At 32.1% G+C, this 22,157-nt stretch overlaps 1 protein-coding gene across 1 annotated transcript in view; it reads right to left on the bottom strand.

The window, feature by feature from the left end:
- Positions 1 to 22,157, bottom strand: part of LOC131852036 (uncharacterized) — a 93,553-nt gene that overhangs the window by 7,151 nt on the left and 64,245 nt on the right. Inside the window, exons 2-3 of the mRNA XM_059202615.1 lie at positions 10,112 to 10,320; positions 1,605 to 1,737 (exon numbers count right to left, since the gene is read on the bottom strand). Coding sequence (XP_059058598.1) covers positions 1,605 to 1,737; positions 10,112 to 10,320 — 342 coding nt within the window. The remainder of the gene's footprint in view (positions 1 to 1,604; positions 1,738 to 10,111; positions 10,321 to 22,157) is intronic.

The following is a 22,157-nucleotide window of genomic DNA, read 5'->3' as shown; positions in this document are numbered from 1 at the left end:
AAATAGCAAAAATCTCTCATGAAATGTAAAAGAAAAATTCTTTCATATCAAATAAAAACAACCAACGAAGTGGAATAAAAATCTATAATTTTAAGAGCAAACAACCATAAACGAATATTCCTACAAACGCACGACTCTATTTGTTGACAACAAGACTGTGTTTCGAAATATACTTGCTTTTCCAGAGTTTTTATCAATATTATTGGTATAGCTAATGATTCTCTTTCAGTCAACAATATACGACAGCAGTGACTGGAGCACAACAGGAAACAACTACTCTTTTATTAATAATCATTAATAATTTTATATTTCCTTAAAAGGGCTCACAGCGAAAGAAGTAACAACTAGTTAAAAGTGACATATAAAAAACAGCTATCAAAAATACAAAGTTTATAAAAAGAATGGCAGACAAGCTGCCAGCAACAACGGTCCTGGTGGAAAAAGAGGGAAAGTTTTCTAAAAAAAAACTCTTAGCAACAGATTAATTAGCAGATATAATTTAAAATTCTTAAAATAATTTCCACTTACTTGAACGAAAAATGTATTACTTAGATTCTAAATATTTAAGTAGTATTTCTAAGTATTTATACTTGAAATAAGTAATATTCGATTCAATGTTCACTGTGTTTAGAAATATACTCGCAATTCCAGTCTTTATCAGTACTGTTGGTACAGCAAATGATTATCTTTAAGTCTACAATATGACGGTCTTGGTGGAAAAAAAAAGGGAATGTTTTCCAAAAATACTCTTGGCAACGGATTAATTAGCAGATATAATTTAAAATTCTTAATATGATTGAAAAATTCTTTACTTATTTACTAAATCTTTAAGTAGTATTTCTAAGTATTTATACTTGAGACAAGTAATATTCGATTCAGTTATTAGTCTTCATTGTTAAATTCTAACGCAATAAACACAGTTTAGGTATAAAGATATCTTAACAACCTTAAAATAACCTTGCCCTATTAATAAATGTTCGAGAGGCTCTTAAACACATTTTTTCACTGACAGCTGTTGCCCTCAAGTTCGACCGCATGGAATTTGAAAAATGTGAAAAGAGCTTTTTTTAATTTTGTGTTCACTATTTTTCAAGCTCGTTAGTATAAGCACTCCTTTGTTTATTTCAATATTCATCATCATCATTTCAGTTAGGAAGACTTCTACTCCTGAACAAAGGTTTCCCTAAAGATCTCCACAACGTTCGGTCCTGCGCTGACCTTCCAACGATCTTGACCAGATCGTCGGTCCACCTCGGTTCGGTTTGTTTATTTACAGAATGAAGAGTATTTCAGAATCAATACAAGATATTATGTTTTTTAATAAATTCTCTCGCCGTGTGAGTTATATTACTCACACGGCGTCATCTAGTCCCAACCTAAGCAGAGTTTATGTTATACGTACTATACAATTGATATAGATATGTAGATACATTTTTTTTGTAAATACACCCAGACCGATACAGGCAATCATAATCATTATTACAAATGTTTGAACCGTGCGAGAAATCGAACCCGCGATCACCAGAAGTAAATCAGTGTGCTAAACCGCTATACCACTGGGTAGTTAATATATGAATTATGTTTATATATTAATATAGATTTACCTATGATATCAACGAACTTGGTAGCTATCTGAGTGGCAAATGAAGAGTCGGCAGTCACCTCACAGCTGAAATTCCCGGCCAGGCTGAGGTCCAGACGCCGGAGGTATACCTGAGTTCCATTGGATTTGTTCATCTGGAAACATAATAAAAGCACTAGATATATTAACACGGTATAGTACATATATATTTCTACAAGTAGCACTCTTGCGGATTGATTATACCGACCGTTCCGGCTTTATTACAAATCTTTAAAATCCTCAGCTTATTCTATACTATAACCCGCATGTATTATACATATATACCTTCCGCTTGAATCACTCTATCTATTGCTGAAAACTGCATTAAAATCTGTTGCGTAATTTAAAAGATATAAGCGTACAGACAGCGGCAGCGCCTTTGTTTTATACTATGTAAAGAAACGAATTAACGAAAAGTAAATATGTGGTTAATTTATATACGGTCGAAGTGGGAATTAGAGGCATAATAATACTAACGAATTCTCTCAGTTCTAATACATTGTAGCGCGGTTCTATCACCTCACCACTGTATACTGTACGTTATATATGATGTGATGAGGTGTCGCTACATAATATATTGTTTATATTACCTACGTAGTGAGTATACAGGTGTAATAATTGTACTTTTTTTTTTATAACACAGGGGAAAAACGAGCTTGCGGCTCACCTGATGGTAAGTGATTACCGCCGCCCATGAGCACCCGCAACACCAGGGGAATTGCAAGTATGTTGTATTTATTGTATTTAGTGTATTTATTGTACATTAGTAAGTCTATTTGATAAGATGTTACATATGAATGTGGATGGTTATAAGGGCAGAGGAAGGCCAAAAAAGAGATGGATGGACTGTGTGAAAGATGATATGGTAAGAAAGGAAGTAAATAACGCGATTACTGCGAACAGGGATGAATGGAAACGAAAAACATATTACGCCGACCCCAAATAAATGGGATAAGGATGAAGCAGATGATGATGATGAGTAAGTCTATTTGAAAATATGCTACATGGCTTATTAGTAACGCGTACATTCGGCACAAAGTCGAGACGTGGACTGACCTATTAGGGTGTCGAGTGTGGACAGATATATTACAAGTGTAGGCACAAGATCTTGGCTTATCTAGAACTGTTGTAAGTTCTTTACTGTTTTAAACTTGACGCGGTCATTATTTATACGTATTATTAGTAAAAATTACGGGATCTTACCACGTTTTATATTTATTTGCTGAGTTCACGATATTTCGGTAGTGTTTCAACCACCATAACCATTGAAACACTACCGAAATATCGGGAACTCAGCAAATAAATATAAAACGTGGTAAGATACCGTGACTTTTACTAATGTTGTAAGTTCTATACTAGAAAGCGTATCTAAAGCTACACTAGAGAGGTCCTAGTCGATTTTGCTGGACAGTGTGAGAAATACAAGCGGTGAAATGGTGTTGACGGAATCTTAAGTCCCGGGAATTGCTCGAAGCTCTAAATTCGTTTTATAGGGGATAAGTATATTAACCATTATTACATAGTATAAAACAAAGTCGCTGGCTCTGTCTGTCCGTCCCTATGTATGCTTAAACCTTTAAAACTACGCAACGGATTTTGAAGCCTTTTTTATAATAGATAGAGTGATTCAAAAGGAAGGCTTTTATATATAATTGTTCAAAATCTACCCTGTAACATCGTAAGCACAGATTATTATATTAGAGTCCGTTAGTTTTCTGTTCCCGCGCCTTTGCCTCCCCTCCCTTACCCAGTACTGAACCGACTGTACGGCGGCCATGACGCGCGCGCATTGTGTTGTGAATTAAAATAAATTAGAACTGTGAAACCTACTGTGAAACTGGAAAGCTAGCGAAGATATCTTCGAGACCCTGAAGCCCAAGAAATCCGCAGAACCATACAGGTACGTGACTGACGCTTCCACTCATTTTTCACTATATATATACAGAGAGTAAATTCCCTAACATTTTGGTAGCAGATTAGTTTCCCTAACAATAATACATGTACAAACGTGCGAAGACGGGGCGAGTAGCTAGTAATCGTATATAAAGCGAAGAAACAAGATAGCATATTATGTTCACAAAACTATAGCGTAGGTTTGATGTTAGATAAATTATTATTTTTAAGAATTAATTTAACAATATTAGTGCAAGTAGCATCTGAGCTAGACCGTGCCTCTATATTAGATGCCAGTTCTTGGTCGTTTAAGGTATGAGTATTATTACCTAAATAATAATATCCCTGGAATATTCAGAGCCATCTAGTCCCAAGCTAAGCAGAGACTATTTTTGGGTACTAGACAACTGACTATTTTATAAATTCAATTCAAATTCAAATTCAAAAATCATTTATTCATGTAGGACATTTTAGCCGCTTATGAACGTCAAGTTTTTACATTAGAATTTTTTTCCCTACCGTCCAGTTCGGTATATAGATCCAATATAAATCTATCCAAATACATATATAACATACATAGAAAATACCCACCGATACAAACAATCAAGCTCATGAATACAAATGTTTGTACAAAGAAATAAATAGAACAATGGTAGTAAAAAAAAAAAATTATGAATGTTTCAAATAGGTGTGAATAAATGCTGTGTTAATTTAATTACGCCCATAAGAAATGCTTGATATCTAAATAAAAGTTTTCAGTATTATCACGGTCGGCTGTTATTTTATTCAGGACCCTTTTCTATTTATTACATCAATAAATACGACAGGACAGACTCTTGCAATATCACAACTTGATACGCATCCGGACTTGGAAAAGGGTCCTACTTTTTTATTCACTCTTCTATATAAGACAGTTAATAAAATATTGTTAACATCGTTTTCAACTTATCGATGAGATCTGTATACATATTCATATATTTATAGAAATAATTTTTATTTAAGTAAACTTTATATAAGCATTTTTGAATAGTCACATAGCTTTTTTTTATTCTACCACTCATTCGGAGTCTCATTACAAGTATAACGAGCAAGAAATGTGTGTGTGTTTTAAATAAATGTTGTTCAGCATTACATATTTGGGTTTTTGTTTGGATACAAACTACCAAATAGTAAATAAAAATATTTACCTCTCTAGACGTTTCGACTAAGTTGCACTAGTCTTGGTCACGAGCTAACTATAAAATTGTTCGTATATCTATATTAAAAATATATACTCAATTTTAAAAGCAATTACTGTATAGCAAGCATGAAAAAGTAAATAAATATATTAGCTCTCAATAGTAGGGACTGGTCTGCTCTGATAACTATGACTGCATAGTTATCAGAGCAGAGCAGTCCCTAAAAACAGCACCCGTTAATAAGTATAACAGGTAAGCCAGCTGCACTTAAGCATATTTTAGAAAATCCAATATTGTTCTAAACTTTGTTACGGTTGTCCACAAATGTAATGTTTGCACCATGTGAGGAATCGAACTTGCGACCAACAATAAAGCAGCGAGCTAAACCGCTAGACCACCAATACCATCTTATTGAAACTATATATTGTTACTAAAATATTTTTCAAAACTTATAGCAAAAATAGTTTCTCATAACTTTGAATTATTTTGGATGAGAACATTCCTAAACAACCTACACCGTGTTAGAGAATTAATTTAATCGTCTTGTCTGACCTATTACAATATTAGTGTTTCGTGTATATTGTCTAAGTTGGATCTAATCTCTTAAGTAATCTTAGATAACACTTAGGGATTGAAACTGAGCTTGCTATACCTATATATATTATCTATTTAGTGGTCTCTTATCTATTTATATACAAGTACATGTAGGAGGAATGTTATCACCACTTAATTAATCTTAACGTTATTCAGGAGCAGTGAATTCTTCTAATGTCTGAGTGGTCTACTTCTAATACTCTAATTTACTCTTATTTAGTTACTTGAGTAACCAGTCGATTATATAGATAACATTGTGACTCTAATGAATTAGTGCTATTTGATAATTAGTATTCACATGTTTTAAATTAAAAATGTAAAGTTACAACAATTTAGAAGAGCAACACGCAAGTTTCTTGCTCATTCTTCTTGTGATGAGATAGCTCTCCGACTAAGTGGCAGTTTAAAAAAATATTTAGACTATTCAAAAGAACCTAAATCTAAATTTATTTGAATAAAGAATTTTGTCATTCCAGAGGACCAAGTAACATGTCTTACATCCTGTAATTTTGCTACCTAATTTTCACCCTATAACGGCAAGAGCTCCACCGACAAGAGCGTAGCTCTTAAATTATGAATGAATGAATGAACTGAAAAAAGAGGTATCGCTTTTTTGCGTATGGGCTATGCACACTCACTACGTTACTCACACAGTATTTTTGTACCTATATTGTATTTTATCTGTATGGTATTGTATTTTGTTGACTGACCAATGTAATTGGGTATCTAATTTTTTATTCTTGTTGTTAATATTACTGTGCCTTGTGTATGCCTTTAATGTATATAAAATTTTTATCTATCTAAAAATAAGTTTAGTCACCAAACAGCTTACAAAACAAGCTGCTTCGCGACTAAAATAGGGGAGACTGAAGTATTCACGTAGATGATTTTTTACAAACCATATCTGGCAACTGTTTGCTATGAATAGGTATTTTGTATGTATTTACAAAACATATGTGACAATGCCATAAGCCGATACATAAGTTCTTCCACAGGTTTGGAGTGACCTTTACACTCGCTCCGATTTTAGTCATGTGAACTGTAAAACCGTGTTTTTACAGACAGCATTAGAAGAGTACGAAAAAATACACCGTAGGTACAACCGTGCAAAGCCGGGTGGGATCTATAGTATTTATATACATTAAATTGAGGGACATTGTAATTTAATATCATTGTTTTTACAGCAATATAAAATCTTAATTACAGTAGTAAAATTTAAAAAGGCTATATAAAAGGCAATTTGAAAGGACCACACTGCGCCGAAGTAGCCTCCCGGAAGACATTATAGCTTTTTAGATCGTATTTAAATATATACTTGTAAGTTACTTTCCATTATTTATGTCGGTTATTATATATTTTACATTGAATTTTACAATAACATTTTCCCTGTATCTTCGTCAAGAAGACAAAACATGATACAATATGAATATTTTCCACGTGAATTATAAATCTAATAATAAACTTCAACCCCTATCTCATCATTTCCACATTATATTTTGACATAAAGGTATATAATATAGCCTACGTCTGCCCTCGTAATACTATCTACCATCAGTTACATACCAAATTTCATATAATCCAATCCGTTTAGCAGTTTAGTCGTGAAAAATCTACAAACAGACAGATAGAAACACACTGTCGTATTTATAATATTATTATGAACATAGAGATATTATATATTAAAAAAACTTTAAAGAAAATGAGTAACGTGAGTTCTTATCAAGAGAGCCCTCAGCTTTTCCAGTTACATACTTGAAAAGAAACAAAAACCAAGACGATACATATTAGGCAGCACAGCTAGTTTACTGGATTAAGTAAAAAAATCAGATATCAATATTAAAACCTTAGAGCAAATTTTCCAAAGATTATATTTTTTCGTTATTCCAGTATTATAAAAAAATAAAGAAACTATTGTACTTTTTATACTTATCGAACTATTCTAATGCCGTTTACTGTAGCTAGCCTTCACAGCTTCACCAAACGATAGGGGAGAGGGCAGATGGCACACCAAAGTCGCGGAAGGTCTTATGGAGCGGCTGTAGGCCAACTCCTGCCTGATACGACTTTAGTCTTAAGGTATCGTTAGAGGTTCGAAAATTGGTTCAGGCCTTCGTAATTTCGATACCCGTTTGGATTGTTGATTGAATATTTTGATTGAATATCATCTATGCCAGAAGGAATATAGACAGTTTCAAAAGAGTTAGTGATTGCACTAATAAAAGCTTAGGTAACAATAACAAACTGATTTTACCTAAATGTCGTTTGGCTAAAGTTAGTAATTCGTTTTATGGCAATTGCGTAAGGTTTTACAATAAAATACCAGAGTTAAATGTCAAATAAAACAGTTCCTTTGCAAAAAAGCTTACTATAAAATTGAAGAGTTCGTTAACGATAATAATGTTTTTATAGAAAAACTTTAAATCTATAGCACTGACAATATTATCTGATTACATTAAATATGAATGCGTAGCGACATTCTAAGTTGATTATCGCATGCCTCTTACTTGTTATACTGTAATTATTTATATAAAAAAAAAACATCTATTAAAAAGAGCAACACACAAGTTTCTTGCTCTTCTTCTTGTGATGAATCTGCATTCCGAATGAGTGGTAGAATCAAAATATGACTATTCAAAAGTGCTTGTAATGAGTTTATTTGAATAAAGATTATTTCTATTTCTATTGGTCGGGGGATCGGTCGTAGGGGGCGTAATAGGTGTGCGATATATAAAAGTATGTTTGTATAGGCTACCAGTTTTGCTTCAAAGTTCTACCAAAATGTTTATTTAAATCAAAGAATTGTTTTGCAACTTTTGTTACTGTGGGAAATAACACACGACTTGTTCACGTGGTCAAGTTTATTTGAGTTCAACTCATCAGGGAATTACCTGTAGCGACCTAAGTTGTTATATATTTGAGGCTGCATATATGTACAACATAATCTCAGAGGTGAATCCATTTTAACTTTTATACATTATGCCTTTATATTTGTGTTATTTTAAAAATTAGAGCGTCCGGCCTTAGATGTGAATGACACTGAATTACGCACCAGAGGTAGTAAGTACCATTGCGGCCGACAACAAAAAATAAAAATTATTCTTAATAATATCTTATATTATAAACGCGAAAGTTTGTAAGTATGGATTTTTGTTACTTTTTATACTTGTTGTACTCGTCCATGATTTCATCACTGCGTCAATACCTCTGACTACTCGTCTGGTATAACAGTGATTTTTTTTTCTAATGTTCACTAGATGCGAAAATAAAATCATTTCTAAACACGATATTAAATTTATTCAGTTTGTTCTTAACAAAAAATGCAATAATTCTTTCGTAGAGCATAAATAAAAAGTCGTTTCTATCTCACACAAAATATGATATCTAAATAGGATCTCTGGACGATGCAAATAGGAAAATTTGATAACAGAATGTATTCCCTAATGTTGTATTTTACCGAGTCACACTTTGTAAAAGTCACCTTCTTGGCAAGTGCTTGAGATAAGGTTCTGGAATTTCTCTACCTTACATATGTACATAATATACATAGAAAACAACCAGACCGACACAAACATTCATACTCATGAATATAAATGTTTGTGCCGTGCGACGAATCGAACCCGCGACCATCGGATGTAAGGCGGTGTGCTAAACCGCTAAACCACCAAGGCCGTTTAAATAAAACAGTAAATTTAAAATATGATTTTATTTAAAATTTTATGTTTGAAGTGAATTTAGACTATAATTGCTGTCCTTTTAAATTGGTTTTTGTATGTTCTTTTTAATTTTCTAAAAATGTATTTTTTGTTTATAATATGCGATATGATTAACGCGTTCATTGTAAACTCATTAAAATGGCGACCATTTTCTAATTACAAAAGGTCTACTCTCATCATCTTATCTGATATACGCTCCTGTCTTTTTTTTTAATTTTTGACGGCCTCGGTGGACTAGATATTTTGCACACCGCTGCACTTTCGATGGTAGCGGGTTCAATATCTAACAAAGACAAACATTTGCATTCATGAATATGATGTACAATTTTTTCTAGGAATCAAACCGACGGTTCGGTTTACAATCGTCGGTTTGATTCCTAGAAAAATTTGTACACCCGACTACGATAGTTTATGTCAGTCTGGGTGTTTTCTATGTATATTATGTATGTATATACAAAAATAAACTGAGTATTTATATCAGCTGTCTACTACCCACAACACAAGCTCTGCTTACCGTGAGACTTGATGATGTTGTATGAATTGTCCCGGGTTATTATTATTATTTATTATTACATTAATTTGTCAAATCGGAATCACCCATATAAATATATAAGTCATTCTACAATCGATAAACTTTAAACTAGGCAGCAACAGACTGTATCTAAACAATAGCTTTCAAATATAATCATTATCAACCATTTAAACGTACATTTTATTCAATTCATTTCTAAATGGCGAGAAATAAATATACTGAACTAGATAGAAACGAGGAAATTCATTAAGAAACACAATAAGGGTGATTTTTCACTGGCAGTAGTAATTTATGGTTATTACCATACTAAGTTACGAAATAAATGACTAACTTGGGAATAGAAATAATATGTATTCAAATAAACAATTCAATTCAATAAATATATAAGACGAAAGCAGAGTTTCTGGACTCGTATTTCTAGATATTCTAGTATGGAAATATATAGAAAAATATTCCAAAATAGTACCACTCTCCAAAACAAACGATGTGAGGCAAATGACGTTTTTACCCAATAAAATGCGTCATTGGGTCGCGTTAATATATAAAACTATAAAATAAAAATATATAGAAATATACTTACATCAACGTAAATGCCTGGCAAACCAAATACCCTATTGTTTGGTTCCTCCAAAGGTGTGAACCTATAGAACTCGTGGTTCCCTCTGTACCACTTTACGGTATACAATGGTGCTCCTTGCATGTCCCGGTAGCAGATCAATGCAGCTGTGCCGCCTCTGATCACGGTGGTAGGCTGCACCACTAATCTTACGTCACGAAGACTGGTAACACCTGGAAAGAAACAAATGTCTTTTATTTCGTTGTCCTTTTTTTTCGGACTACTCTAATGCTGTTGGCCGCAGCTGGCCTTTACAGCTTCACCGAACGATAGGGGGCGAGTGTAGATGGCACTCCAAATCCGCGGAAGGACTTATGGAGCGGCTGTACTTTACTTCCAATAATCGAGTCCTCACATGTTTGCACATTTGTATTCATAACAATAATAATAATCTCAGGACAATTCACATAGCGCTATCTAGACTCAAGTTACGCTAGCTAAAGTTTGTGTTATGGGTACTAGATAACATACAAATATATAGATATTTTTTTGTACATACCTACATATTATACATAGAAAACACCCTGACCGATACAAACAAACATACTCATGAATACAAATGTTTGTATCGTGCTAGGAATCGAACCCACGACCATCGGAAGTAAGGCTGTGTGCTAAACCGCTAGATCACCGAGGCAGTCAAATTCATGAGTTATGTTTGTTTGTATTGGGCTTGGCGTATTCAATATACATTATGTACCTATTTATAAAAACAAATCTATCTACATATTTATATAAGTATCTATAACACAAGCCCTGTTTAGGCTAAAAATAGATGGCGCTGTGTGAATCGTGTTATAATTATGTACTAACTGACCCGCGCATCTTTGTCTGCATCACACTTACCCAATTTGCCTAACATCTTTTTAAATTATAGCCTATGTCTTACACTATATTACAGTAAAGTTTAATTAAAATCCTTTCAGTAGTTTTTGCGTGAAAGAGTAACAAACATCCATCCATACTCAGAAACTTTTGCGTTTATAATATTAGTAAAATTTCGATGGCAGAAGTAGCATTGTGGCTTTGTTAAAACGAGTTTATTATTAACTACCAACTTATTAATTTTGAAACCAAATTCCGAAAGTTATTTTTTTATTTTTCGTTTTATCAGATCGAAATTAGGCATTGTCAGATTAATTCATTTTATTGATTCTTCACGCAGAATGGCTGTTATGAAAAGAGTCATTGAGTTAAAGCTTTAATCTCATTAATACGGATGACAAAGTTGCTAAGAAGGTATGCACGAGTGACTTAACACTAAGAGAATTTAGGAAACGTTTATATGTAGCTTTATAGCAAAAGGAGATTTTAATGGTGCCAATGTTTTGAACTAAGACCGAACAATTGATAAATGTAACGTTTTAAGCTACTAAATTTTGATAAAAATTAAAATTGTCGATATCTGACCAAGATAAATTTGACAATGACATACAAAAAATATTTAAATTTGAATTTGAAAATGTAGATACATTTAAATATTTAGGTAGTTTGATTACCAGTGACTCCAGATGTACTAAGGACATTAATATCAGAATAGCTATAGCGAAAAGAGCATTTAATGATAAAAAACATCTTTTGAGAGCTAATATATCAAAGTCCTCTCGGAAACAACTTATCAAGACCTACATCTGGAGTATAGCCTTGTATGCCTGTGAGACGTGGACATTGACATAAAAGGAAAGAGACAAACTGGAAGCCTTTGAAATGTGGTGTTGGAGAAGAATGGAAAGAATTAGCTGGAAAGATAAAATAAGGAATGAAGAAGTGCTTGAGAGGATTAAAGAAAAGAGACAGATCATAGATATTATTGAGAATAGGCGGGGAAAAATGTTGGGGCACTTGATACGACACGACGAACTAATTAACAACATTATAGAAGGAAAAATAGATGGAAAGAGAGGAAGGGGAAGACAAAGACACAGCTATATCAAGCAAGTTAAAGAAAAAGTTGGAGTCGTGTCGTATCAACAGCTAAAGGGACTGATAGAAGATCGTGGAAGATGGCGGGAGCTCCACCGACAAGAGCACAGCTCTTAAATTATGAATGAAAATACAAAAATATATATAATTAATATAAACTAGCTATTAACTGCGACTTCGTCAACTTTTATTTGATATAGGAAGAGACGACCTTCTTAGCATTCCATGAATTCACCATGAGCCGGGTCCATCGTGTGGCAGACAGGGAAACTTCGAGCAGTTCCCGGAACTTGTGACCCGGGCGTACGGTACATAACCTATATTTATCCTCGTAATATGTCATGTTTTGTTAAGATCCGTTCAATTGTAACAAACACACAGACAAAAAGATAATTATTATATAATGTAATAAAAAAATGCTTGATAATAATAATAATAATATCTCAGGATAATTCACACAAAGTCATCCAGTCGAGCTAATCGAAGCTTGTGTTATGGATATTAGGCAATTGATATAAATACATAGATACATTTTTTTGTAAACACATACATAATATACATAAAAAATACCTAGACTTCTACAAATAATCGTACTCATAAACAAAATATTTAAGTATTAAAATCAGTTGTATATTACTTATGACACAAGCTTGACTTAGTTTGCAATAATTGGCGCTGTGTAAATTATCCAGAATTGTAAATTAATACGTGCTTCACGTATTAATCTTTGTAGACTTTTTCCGAAATGGCACGGACAAAGGAGTATGAAATTTTAGACTCTCATACTTTATATAGACATGGAGTACGGAATACTAATATTTTTTTAATTATGCATATAAATAAAAAAAATACATGAATAAAAAAAAAATTACACACACTAACATGTATTTGACACACACATATATACTCTTTTCTTTATTGTTAAAGTCTATGGTCAAAATGTGTACAAACTAATATATATTTCATTAATATTGTCAATAGCCTTACTTGAAGTTAAATTAATTATGGCCGAATTTCGACCACTGGCGACCACTAGTAATTATTATTACAGACCCTCTTATAATGACCGAGGATCCATTTAGATATTCTGAAGATGTAGATTTTGGTATATAATTTTATGGCTGACGAACCCTATAAACGGGGTCGCTTTTGTTTCTCAATCTAAATGGTAGCCATTATTTATCCCACATAAAGCGTACGTGGGACATTTTAACATTTAAAATGAGTATTCTCATTCGAAAACCTTGATTCTCATTCGAAACTAACTTAAATATAGATAAAGAACCCAAATAAATAATTTATATCTGGCTTTAGAATTGCATTAACTACAAGTGATTTTTACTTTGTGTTTTTTTATATGGTTTAAATAGCAAACAAGTTAACCGATCATTTGATATATACAGCAACTATTGCCTTTATTTTTTATTTAATTGTAAATTTGCCATAGTAAGTTTAGCAACCACAATGGCAATATTTTTTTTATATATATGTTAGTCCATAAGGTAAATATAACATTGGCTAGTATTATTATTATATTAAGTTTTCAGAGTCAAATAAATAAATAAAATTAAATATATACATACATGGATAAAACTACGCAAATCACTTTATACTGTGATGTCATTCCGGATGACTGAGATGTTATGCTTCTCATCCTATTATATGTAATTTCACTATCTTTTCTCATTCTATAACCGAAACATAGCTCATGAATCTAGCTGCTTGGAGCCTGAAATAGGGGAGACTGAAGTATCCAAACCAATGACTCTTTAATCTGGTATAATGTACCTTTTGAACTGTGAAAGAATTTCTAAATTCCCTACAGTGGTTCTAGTTTTAATACATCATAAGAAAAATTGTTAAAATTAATCGTCACTTTTTGTTGTATCGTAACAAAACGTCTTCTTGTCTACTTTTAACCCTCATCTAACTATAATTACTTCTTTAGTACATTATTTTTCTCGGAGATAGCTTTATAATTATACTCTTGAAAGAGATTAAATAATAAAATGAAATTGAAATTGAAACAAAAGGGCGCTCGTAGACTAAAAGCCTAATGAGTATCACAAACGTAGCTTTTACACAAAAGCTTCACAGACTTGTTCTAAGGCATTACTATAAGCTGGTCTTCGCAAATTGAAGCTCCTAGAAAAACATCATTAAGTTGTTAACTAGAAAGTGTACTAGATACAAAGTTTATAGAAATAGCTCTTAGAAACGCTAATTATCAGAAAATCTGAATTAAGAATTTAAAATATTTATATATGAGTATATCTACTATTAATATTTCAATGTTATGGATACTGAAGTACCAACTTTATGTAGAAAGATTTTATTATATTTCTAATTTATTATTAGACCCATATTAATAAAATATATTATTTTAACATATTACAGTATAGACATGAGTTTCTTACCAGTTCTAAATTGAAACTGACAACTGAACTGACGAGTATACTTGAAATAAAAATAAATAACTGACGTAGATAATTACCTAAAACGTTTTATAGCAATTTCTGTTTTAAATCTTACGATGATAAACCACAAAACCAATCGTCTAAAAATGTAGTGTGAACATCTGTAATAATAAAACAATAATAACCGTATAGTATAATACTAAGCCTGCACACTTCATACAGCGCTATCCAATTCCAAGCACAGCTTATATTAAGGGTAGTAGACAACATAGAAATACTTTAAAATGTTTTTATGTAAATATATACCTAACTAGCTTTTGCCCGCGGCTTCGCTCGCGTTAATTTATCCCCTTAGGGGTGGAATTTATCAAAATTCTCATTCCTTGGCGATGCCTATATCATAGTAGCTTTATGTATGAAAAGTCTCAGCCCGATCGGTTTAAAATTGACAAAGTTTCATACAAATTTTCACCTCCTATTTTATCGCCTTGGGGGTAGAATTAAACAAAATCCTTTCATATGGGATGCCTACGTCATAACATCTACCTGTATGCCAAATTTCAGCCCGATCCGTCCAGTAGTTTAGGCTGTGCGTTGATAGATCACTATGTCAGTCACCTTTGATTTATATATATTTAGATATACATAGAAAACATTCTGACTGATACAAACAATCCCATGAATACAAATGTTTGCAACATGCGAAGAATCGAACCCGCTACCATCGGAAGCAAAGCGATGCTAAACCGTTACACTACCATGATAATCATATCCAATATATTAAACATTTTTTTAGTAGTAGCAACTGTAAGTAGTAACAACTGAACAGCTAATTCCCCAGAGAAACTAAAATCCAACATAGTCCGTGACATATACTGCATTCTTTGAGAATATACATTCTTCTCGTCTGAATATAAATTACCCACTTAGATATTTCGATTGGAGAATCTGGATTCAATTTGAATGCCTTATTTCATACGATGGCCACACAACGCAATATTTTTTCACAACACACTGTCCCCAAGGTATAACCGTGGATATTGGAATGTTACTATTTATTTTTTCGATGTTACCCATTCAATTTTATTTTGTGTATGCAATAACAAAAAATATAAATTGTTACACAATACTTTTGTGTTGTCCTTTATTCTAAGTTCTTAGGTTTTCAATAATTTAACCGATAGACTGTGTCCTAAAGGTTTCTTTCAAATAACAATGAAGACATTGTGTGTACTGGCTTAACCATTTTTACATCTACCTGCTTTATAAATTGTATTCCATTAAGAAGTATCTTATTCTTATTTATTAACTTATTAATATTATAAATGCAAAAGTTTGTGAGTATGGATGTTTGTTACTCTTCACGTAAAAACTACTGAACGAATTTTGATGTATCTTTACCGTAATAGACCTTATACATCAGAATAACTTATAGGCTATAAATATCATGCGGGTCGAAACGGGGGTACAGCTAGTATATTTTACTTGTGTACGTGTATTTTATTTTGTTTATCTTTAGTTTTTACAGGGGTATGAGTTTTGCATTAGTTCAGGATCTATTTTTATTTCTATAGTACGCCACCTACATTTTCTTTACTTAAAGCTTTAATGGACGTAGAAAAAAAAACAATTATAATATCTTAGTTCTTAGAAACGGCATCATATAAATATTCCAAGGGCATAAAAAAATCACATTTCTTCTCCCTACTAATATATAACAACCTAAATTGTACATTCCATTACGGACTTTTAATTATTTCATTTGTATTCAATAGTTTCGTATTCCTTGCACAGAGTCCCTTGTTGAATTAATGTATTCGCGCGGCCATAACAAAAGATGAGGAAATAAATTGCTTAATTCCCAGCCATCTTACATCCGTGCAACCTTTAATGGTATTAAGAGAGCAGTTAATACTACATTGACCGGTTAATCCGGGTTCTGACGTCAGTGAGATTACGAAAGTATATTTATGTACTTTATGTAATTATATCCGGTTCATTAGATGCCCGGTAACTATACATAAACATCTACTCATGAAGCATTCTTGTAATTACATCAGAGATGTAATGCAATAAGTAAATAACAGAAAAGGATTCTCTATTATCTTTAATAAAGTCGAGCTCAGAAATTCGTTTTTTTTTTGTATTTCGCCGTATTTACCTAGCTGACTTCTATAAATAAAGAGTTCTCAATTCAATTAACATTTGCTAATTTTACACTGGTTTCACTTTTGTTAGTCTTATTCATAATCTTCACTAGATTGTTGTCAGTTCTTTAAGAATAATAAATCATACATAGATAAATAGCCCCACCGATCGATCCCCAGTCCAATCGGGGATTGAAATTACGACGGCCTGATCTGAGATTCGAACGCCTAACGATGTCCTCAGACTAAAGTCGTATCCGTCAAGCGAGAGTTGGCCTTCAGCCGCTCCATAAGTTCTTCCGCGGGTTTGGGGTGCCATCTGCACTCGCCTGTCTGCACTGTCATCCAGTAAAGCTATGAAGGCCACCTTCCTTCACCTTCACCACTTCGGACTACTCTAATACCGGCCACCAGCATTAGAGTAGTCCGAAAAAAAAATTGAGGCATTTAATGCTGGACCACAATTAAAACTTTCACATTCGAGGCAGTTTTAATGTAACACCATACTGGAGAATATTTTGGAGAGTCGCCTCACTCACTCACATGGTACTCTTACGTCATACGGCAACCATCAGACCATATGACAAGAACAGTACTTGATATATGTACCCAGCCCAGAAGACGCGATAGACCCAGCCTCTCATGGATACAAGGTTATCTTTTATTAATAGGGACAGAAGGAACGCCGAATTAACACTACCCAGGATAGACAGTACTGGCTAAGATTGACCAGACGGGCCGACCCAAAAGGGACTAAGGCCAGGCAAAAGAAGAATAAATTTAAGCACCTAATAAACATTAAAGATTAACGGACATCTAAAAATATAAATTGACACATTTTAATCTTAGTACGATGATTTTTATTAATATTAATTGACAGCTTCTTCTGAGAATCTGCAAAATGGGTCTTATAGATTAGTAATTAGTTGAGTGAGTTCTAACAATTTAACAAATTCAACTTAATTACTTCGGTATTACTTTGAAATTGCATCATATTGTTAGTATACGAATAATCTCCAAATAATCCAATTATATCCAAATGCTGGACCATATATCTCAATAAGATGACCGATCGGGGCTTATAAAGTACCGGGACGGCCTAGCTAGGTGATATAGTGATTTAACACACCGCATTACTTCAGTTCGATCAGGGTGTTTTTTTATTATGTATGTATATGAAAATATATATATAAACATTGAATCACTATAATATAAGCTCTGCTTAGCTTGGGACTAGATGACGTTGTGTGAATTATCTAGGGCTATTATTATTGTTTATAAAATGTCTTGTAATTTATTTATGTACCATTTAAGTATTATATATTCATATATTTAGGTATATATATATATATGTATTGATTCTTATAATTAATATTATTAAAACAATATTTTAATATCTCCTTTTTCGTACACGTATGTGTGTATTCTCTAGGTTTGATATTATTATTATTAATTCTAAATGATGTTTTTTATTCTTTTCTTTTTATTTTTAGTCTACTGTAATTGCGAGCCAATTGATTATATTTCTTCGTAAAAACAGTAACCTTTAAACTCAATTTAAGTAATATATAATATTCTTATTCTTGCACATGATATCAAATTAAGATTTTATTTCGATAGTAAAGGGCACAAAGAAACAAAGAAAAATATATTAATTTGCGTATACAATTTACAAAGACAACATATTACAGTTGAAATAATTATATATTATTCAATTTATCTATTTTATCTATTGTGCTATTGAACATTGTTTTTAATGTGGATATTTTTGTGTAATTTTACATAATTACACAATATTTTTGTGTTAAAAACACGGGATCACGGAACAAGTAAAGGAAAACGCAAGTCTGCTCACAAAAAAATATTTTATTTACCATTTACTTTTTAGTTTAACCGTAATCATGGCAGTTGAAACACTACCAAAATATCGGGAACTCAATGTGGAAAAAAGTGAAAAAAGTGGTAAGATCTCGTGATTTTTACAAATATACATATAAATAATAATAGCGTCAAATTGAAATAGAAATAAACTTAATATGAGTACTTTTGAATAGTCAAGTTTTTTTATTCTACCGCTAATTCGGAATGCAGATTCATCACAAGAAGAATAAGCAAGAAACTTGTGTGTTGCTCTTTTAAATAAATATTGATTTACTTATATTTAATAACCAACAAGGATTAGGCATGCGACAATCAGCATAGAAACCGCTACGCACTTAATCTCTGTTCAATCAGATAACATTGTCAGCGCTATGAATTTTAAGTTAGATATTTTCTACAAAAACATTATTATCATTAACAAATTCTTCAATTTTATAATAAGCTTTTTTACAAAGAAAATATTTTATGACACATTTGAATTTTTTTTCTGGAAAACAGTATATAATTGTGGTTAACACAATATTCAAATTATAAAAAAGTTTAAATTTAGCATTACCAGTGGTAAGTTTGTTAACAGAAGACAGTCTCGCTTTACGTAAAGTAAATTTAGAATTCAAAGTATTTCTCATTAAATTTCTGTACTCTGAATTCATTACCTAGTTATAACAGTTCCCACTTCTTTGGAATAGCAAATATTTTAATAAGTAATTGGGTACTTTTGTCAACGTTTTCTTTTTGTTAAGTACATTATTTGTTATTTTATCAACCTTGTTAGTAGAGTTTTAATATTAATGTTAGATAGATAAATAAAAACTATGAATAAAGAGAGCTTGCGGCTCACCTGATGGTAAGTGATTACCGCCGCCCATGAGCACCTGCAACCCCAGGAGATTTGTAAGTGCGTTGCCGGCCTTTTGGGAAGGAATAGGATCTTTCTTTTAAGGTATCAATATCGTATCGTTTCAGAAATACCATTGCTGGAAGGTGATTCTACAATGTTATGGTGCGTGGCGAAAAGTTAATTTGTATTTAAAAAAGAAATAAACCAGGACAATAATCTCAACGCCATGTAGTCCTACGGTAAGCGGAGCTTGTGTAATGGGTACTAGACAACTGATATAAATACTTAGATATATTTTATTTGTAAAATATTCTTAATATATTATACATAGCAAAAAATTATCTCTGTCTAGTTCAAAATGAATGTAAGGTTTTCATTTCAATAGAAATCGTTGATATTTTATATATTTCGAACCACTCGAACGAAGTATTCGATTCGTGAATGCGAAGCTTCGGCGCTTTGTTGAAAATTGTCTAATTTAAAATATATTACACTCAACGATTCCTACATACATCGAACGAACATTGACCGCTGAAAGTAGCTAGGTCATTGACATCCCTAACAAACATTATGTTAATATACAATAACATTTTCTATAATTTTATTACATAATTTTACCTGTGACTTATTCCGCGTGGAAGTAAACGTTAATTTTTTTATTAAAATATTTTTTCTAGCTTAAAAGTAAGCCTAACTTGTTCCTTAAAACATTAGCTATATTCGTGTTAAAGTCTCCTCAAAATCGGCACGCCGTTTCAGAGATTAGTTAAAATAAACAGACAGACAATAATTATTTAATTTTGTTTCTTATGTAAGTACCGTATATACTTATATTGAAAAGCTGTTAATTTGAAATTACAAACAGGCACTCCAATTTTATTTATTTGTTCCTAAGCGAAATTTCATATTCCTCGTCCGCTCAATTTTCGTAAAAAGGGACAGAAAGTTTTTGCTTCATGTATTAATATAAAGATAACAGTGCAAAAACGAACAAAAGTTTAAAAAAATAATATATAAACTGTATATATTGAAACATAAAAACCTCGGAATGTTTAAATTCTGTGAACTTTTTTAATCCCGAATGTTTCCTGGCAGAGCGTCTTTGCAATAACTTCAATAAAATATTCAATTACTAGGGAATCCTTGGGCTTGGCTGTAATCCTTGACCGTATTCATCATTCGTTGCAGAGAGTGCTTCAACCAAGCAGTCTTAAAAGGTTAATTAATATTAAATGTGTTTTAAAATTCTACAGATCTGAAGCGTCGGTCCAAATATTTCAGGTATTGAAAGATTATATTATGAAGGCTATCAAATTATCAATTTAATAGGGATTTTTGCAAGAGTTTTGTATTAACTGAAGTAAATAATATATTACTGAAATAATTTTAGATGATAATTTTCTTGTTTATTATCTTGTCTTTTAATAAAGTACTTTAAATTGCTTACATATTATTTGTTCAAAGTTCAAAGTTCAAAAATCAAAATTCTTTTCTTGAATAAAATAAATAAGTTTATTATTTATTTTATTCTTATTCTTGAAGAAAATTTTGATTCCATAACAATAATTTAGATACTGGAATTAAGAAATAAATAAAAAAAAATGGTTATTTGTTTAAAATTTTCCACTTAAATTACTATCTGTTATTAGTTTCCTAATGCTATATTACATACTAATACTATTGTCATTTAACTGCAAAAACTTATGATGTCGAAGTTTTCTTTTGATGAAGACTCTACAGATCATACCTGCAAATCGATACCGTTTTATAATCTATACATCTATACATACAAATAAAATTAGAGAGTATGTTTGTAATATTGAAATAATCGTTTTTTACTACATGCATATCATTATAAATACGGCACATACACCAAATTAACATTTTTTACATTTTTTGTCTGTCTGTCTATCTGTTTGTTCTCTAATCTCTGGACTGGAATGCCTGAACCGATTTTGACGGGACTTTTTTTGGCAGGTAGCTGATGTAATAAAGAGCAACTTAGGCTACTTTTATTTTAGAAAAATAAATTTAAAATCCACGCGGACGAAATCGCTGGAACAGCTACTACTACCAATAAATTCTATCGATTCTATAAAAAATATAATGAAGTAATTTGTAGTGTGGTAAATACAGTTATATAGTCATCTATTATTATTATAATAGAACTAGGCATCAAAAAATTTTAAAGTCACCTGCATTTCTTTTATTAATTCACATTTTTCTGTATATCTTGTATGTTATATATCTGTAGTTGTGAATAAAGATCTATCTATCTATCTTTACACAACATTTTATGAAGATATTACAAACAGTCAGACATATAATGAAATAAAATCGGTTCTTCTTTTGACAATCGTCGAAGCAGACTGAAAAGGTAGAGCAGCGCGCTAACCAATTCGTGCTCCGCAAGGAATGTAAAATCAACGAACCCAACATTTGTCCTCAAATTGTAGACGTCAAAAGATTATTCCGCGAAAGGTCTACCCCAGACTCAATTTTTCACTGAGCGTCATTGAACAATGGTTATGGCATTCTAACGGAACGTTCTGGGGTAAAAATCGACCTGTTTAATGTACCAGAAAATAGAATTTCCACGTACACGGTAGCCGAGATGGATTACTTTTTTTGTATAGAACTTATTTATATACGTTTGCGTTCTTTTGCCGTACCCCAACGCTGATGGCATTTAGGTTGTTACCATGTATAAAGATGAACATAAGAAAACAGACAGGTATGTTAGGGCACCTGTGTTTGATGTAGATCGAAAGTCTCTTGATTGCTATCTGGTAGGTATACCA

Source organism: Achroia grisella, unplaced genomic scaffold, assembly GCF_030625045.1.
Source record: "Achroia grisella isolate CSIRO2021 unplaced genomic scaffold, CSIRO_AGI_Agris_v1 utg821, whole genome shotgun sequence".
Lineage (NCBI taxonomy): Eukaryota > Metazoa > Arthropoda > Insecta > Lepidoptera > Pyralidae > Achroia > Achroia grisella.
Note: the sequence above shows the minus strand (reverse complement) of the source record. Positions and strands in the feature narration are given on the sequence as shown.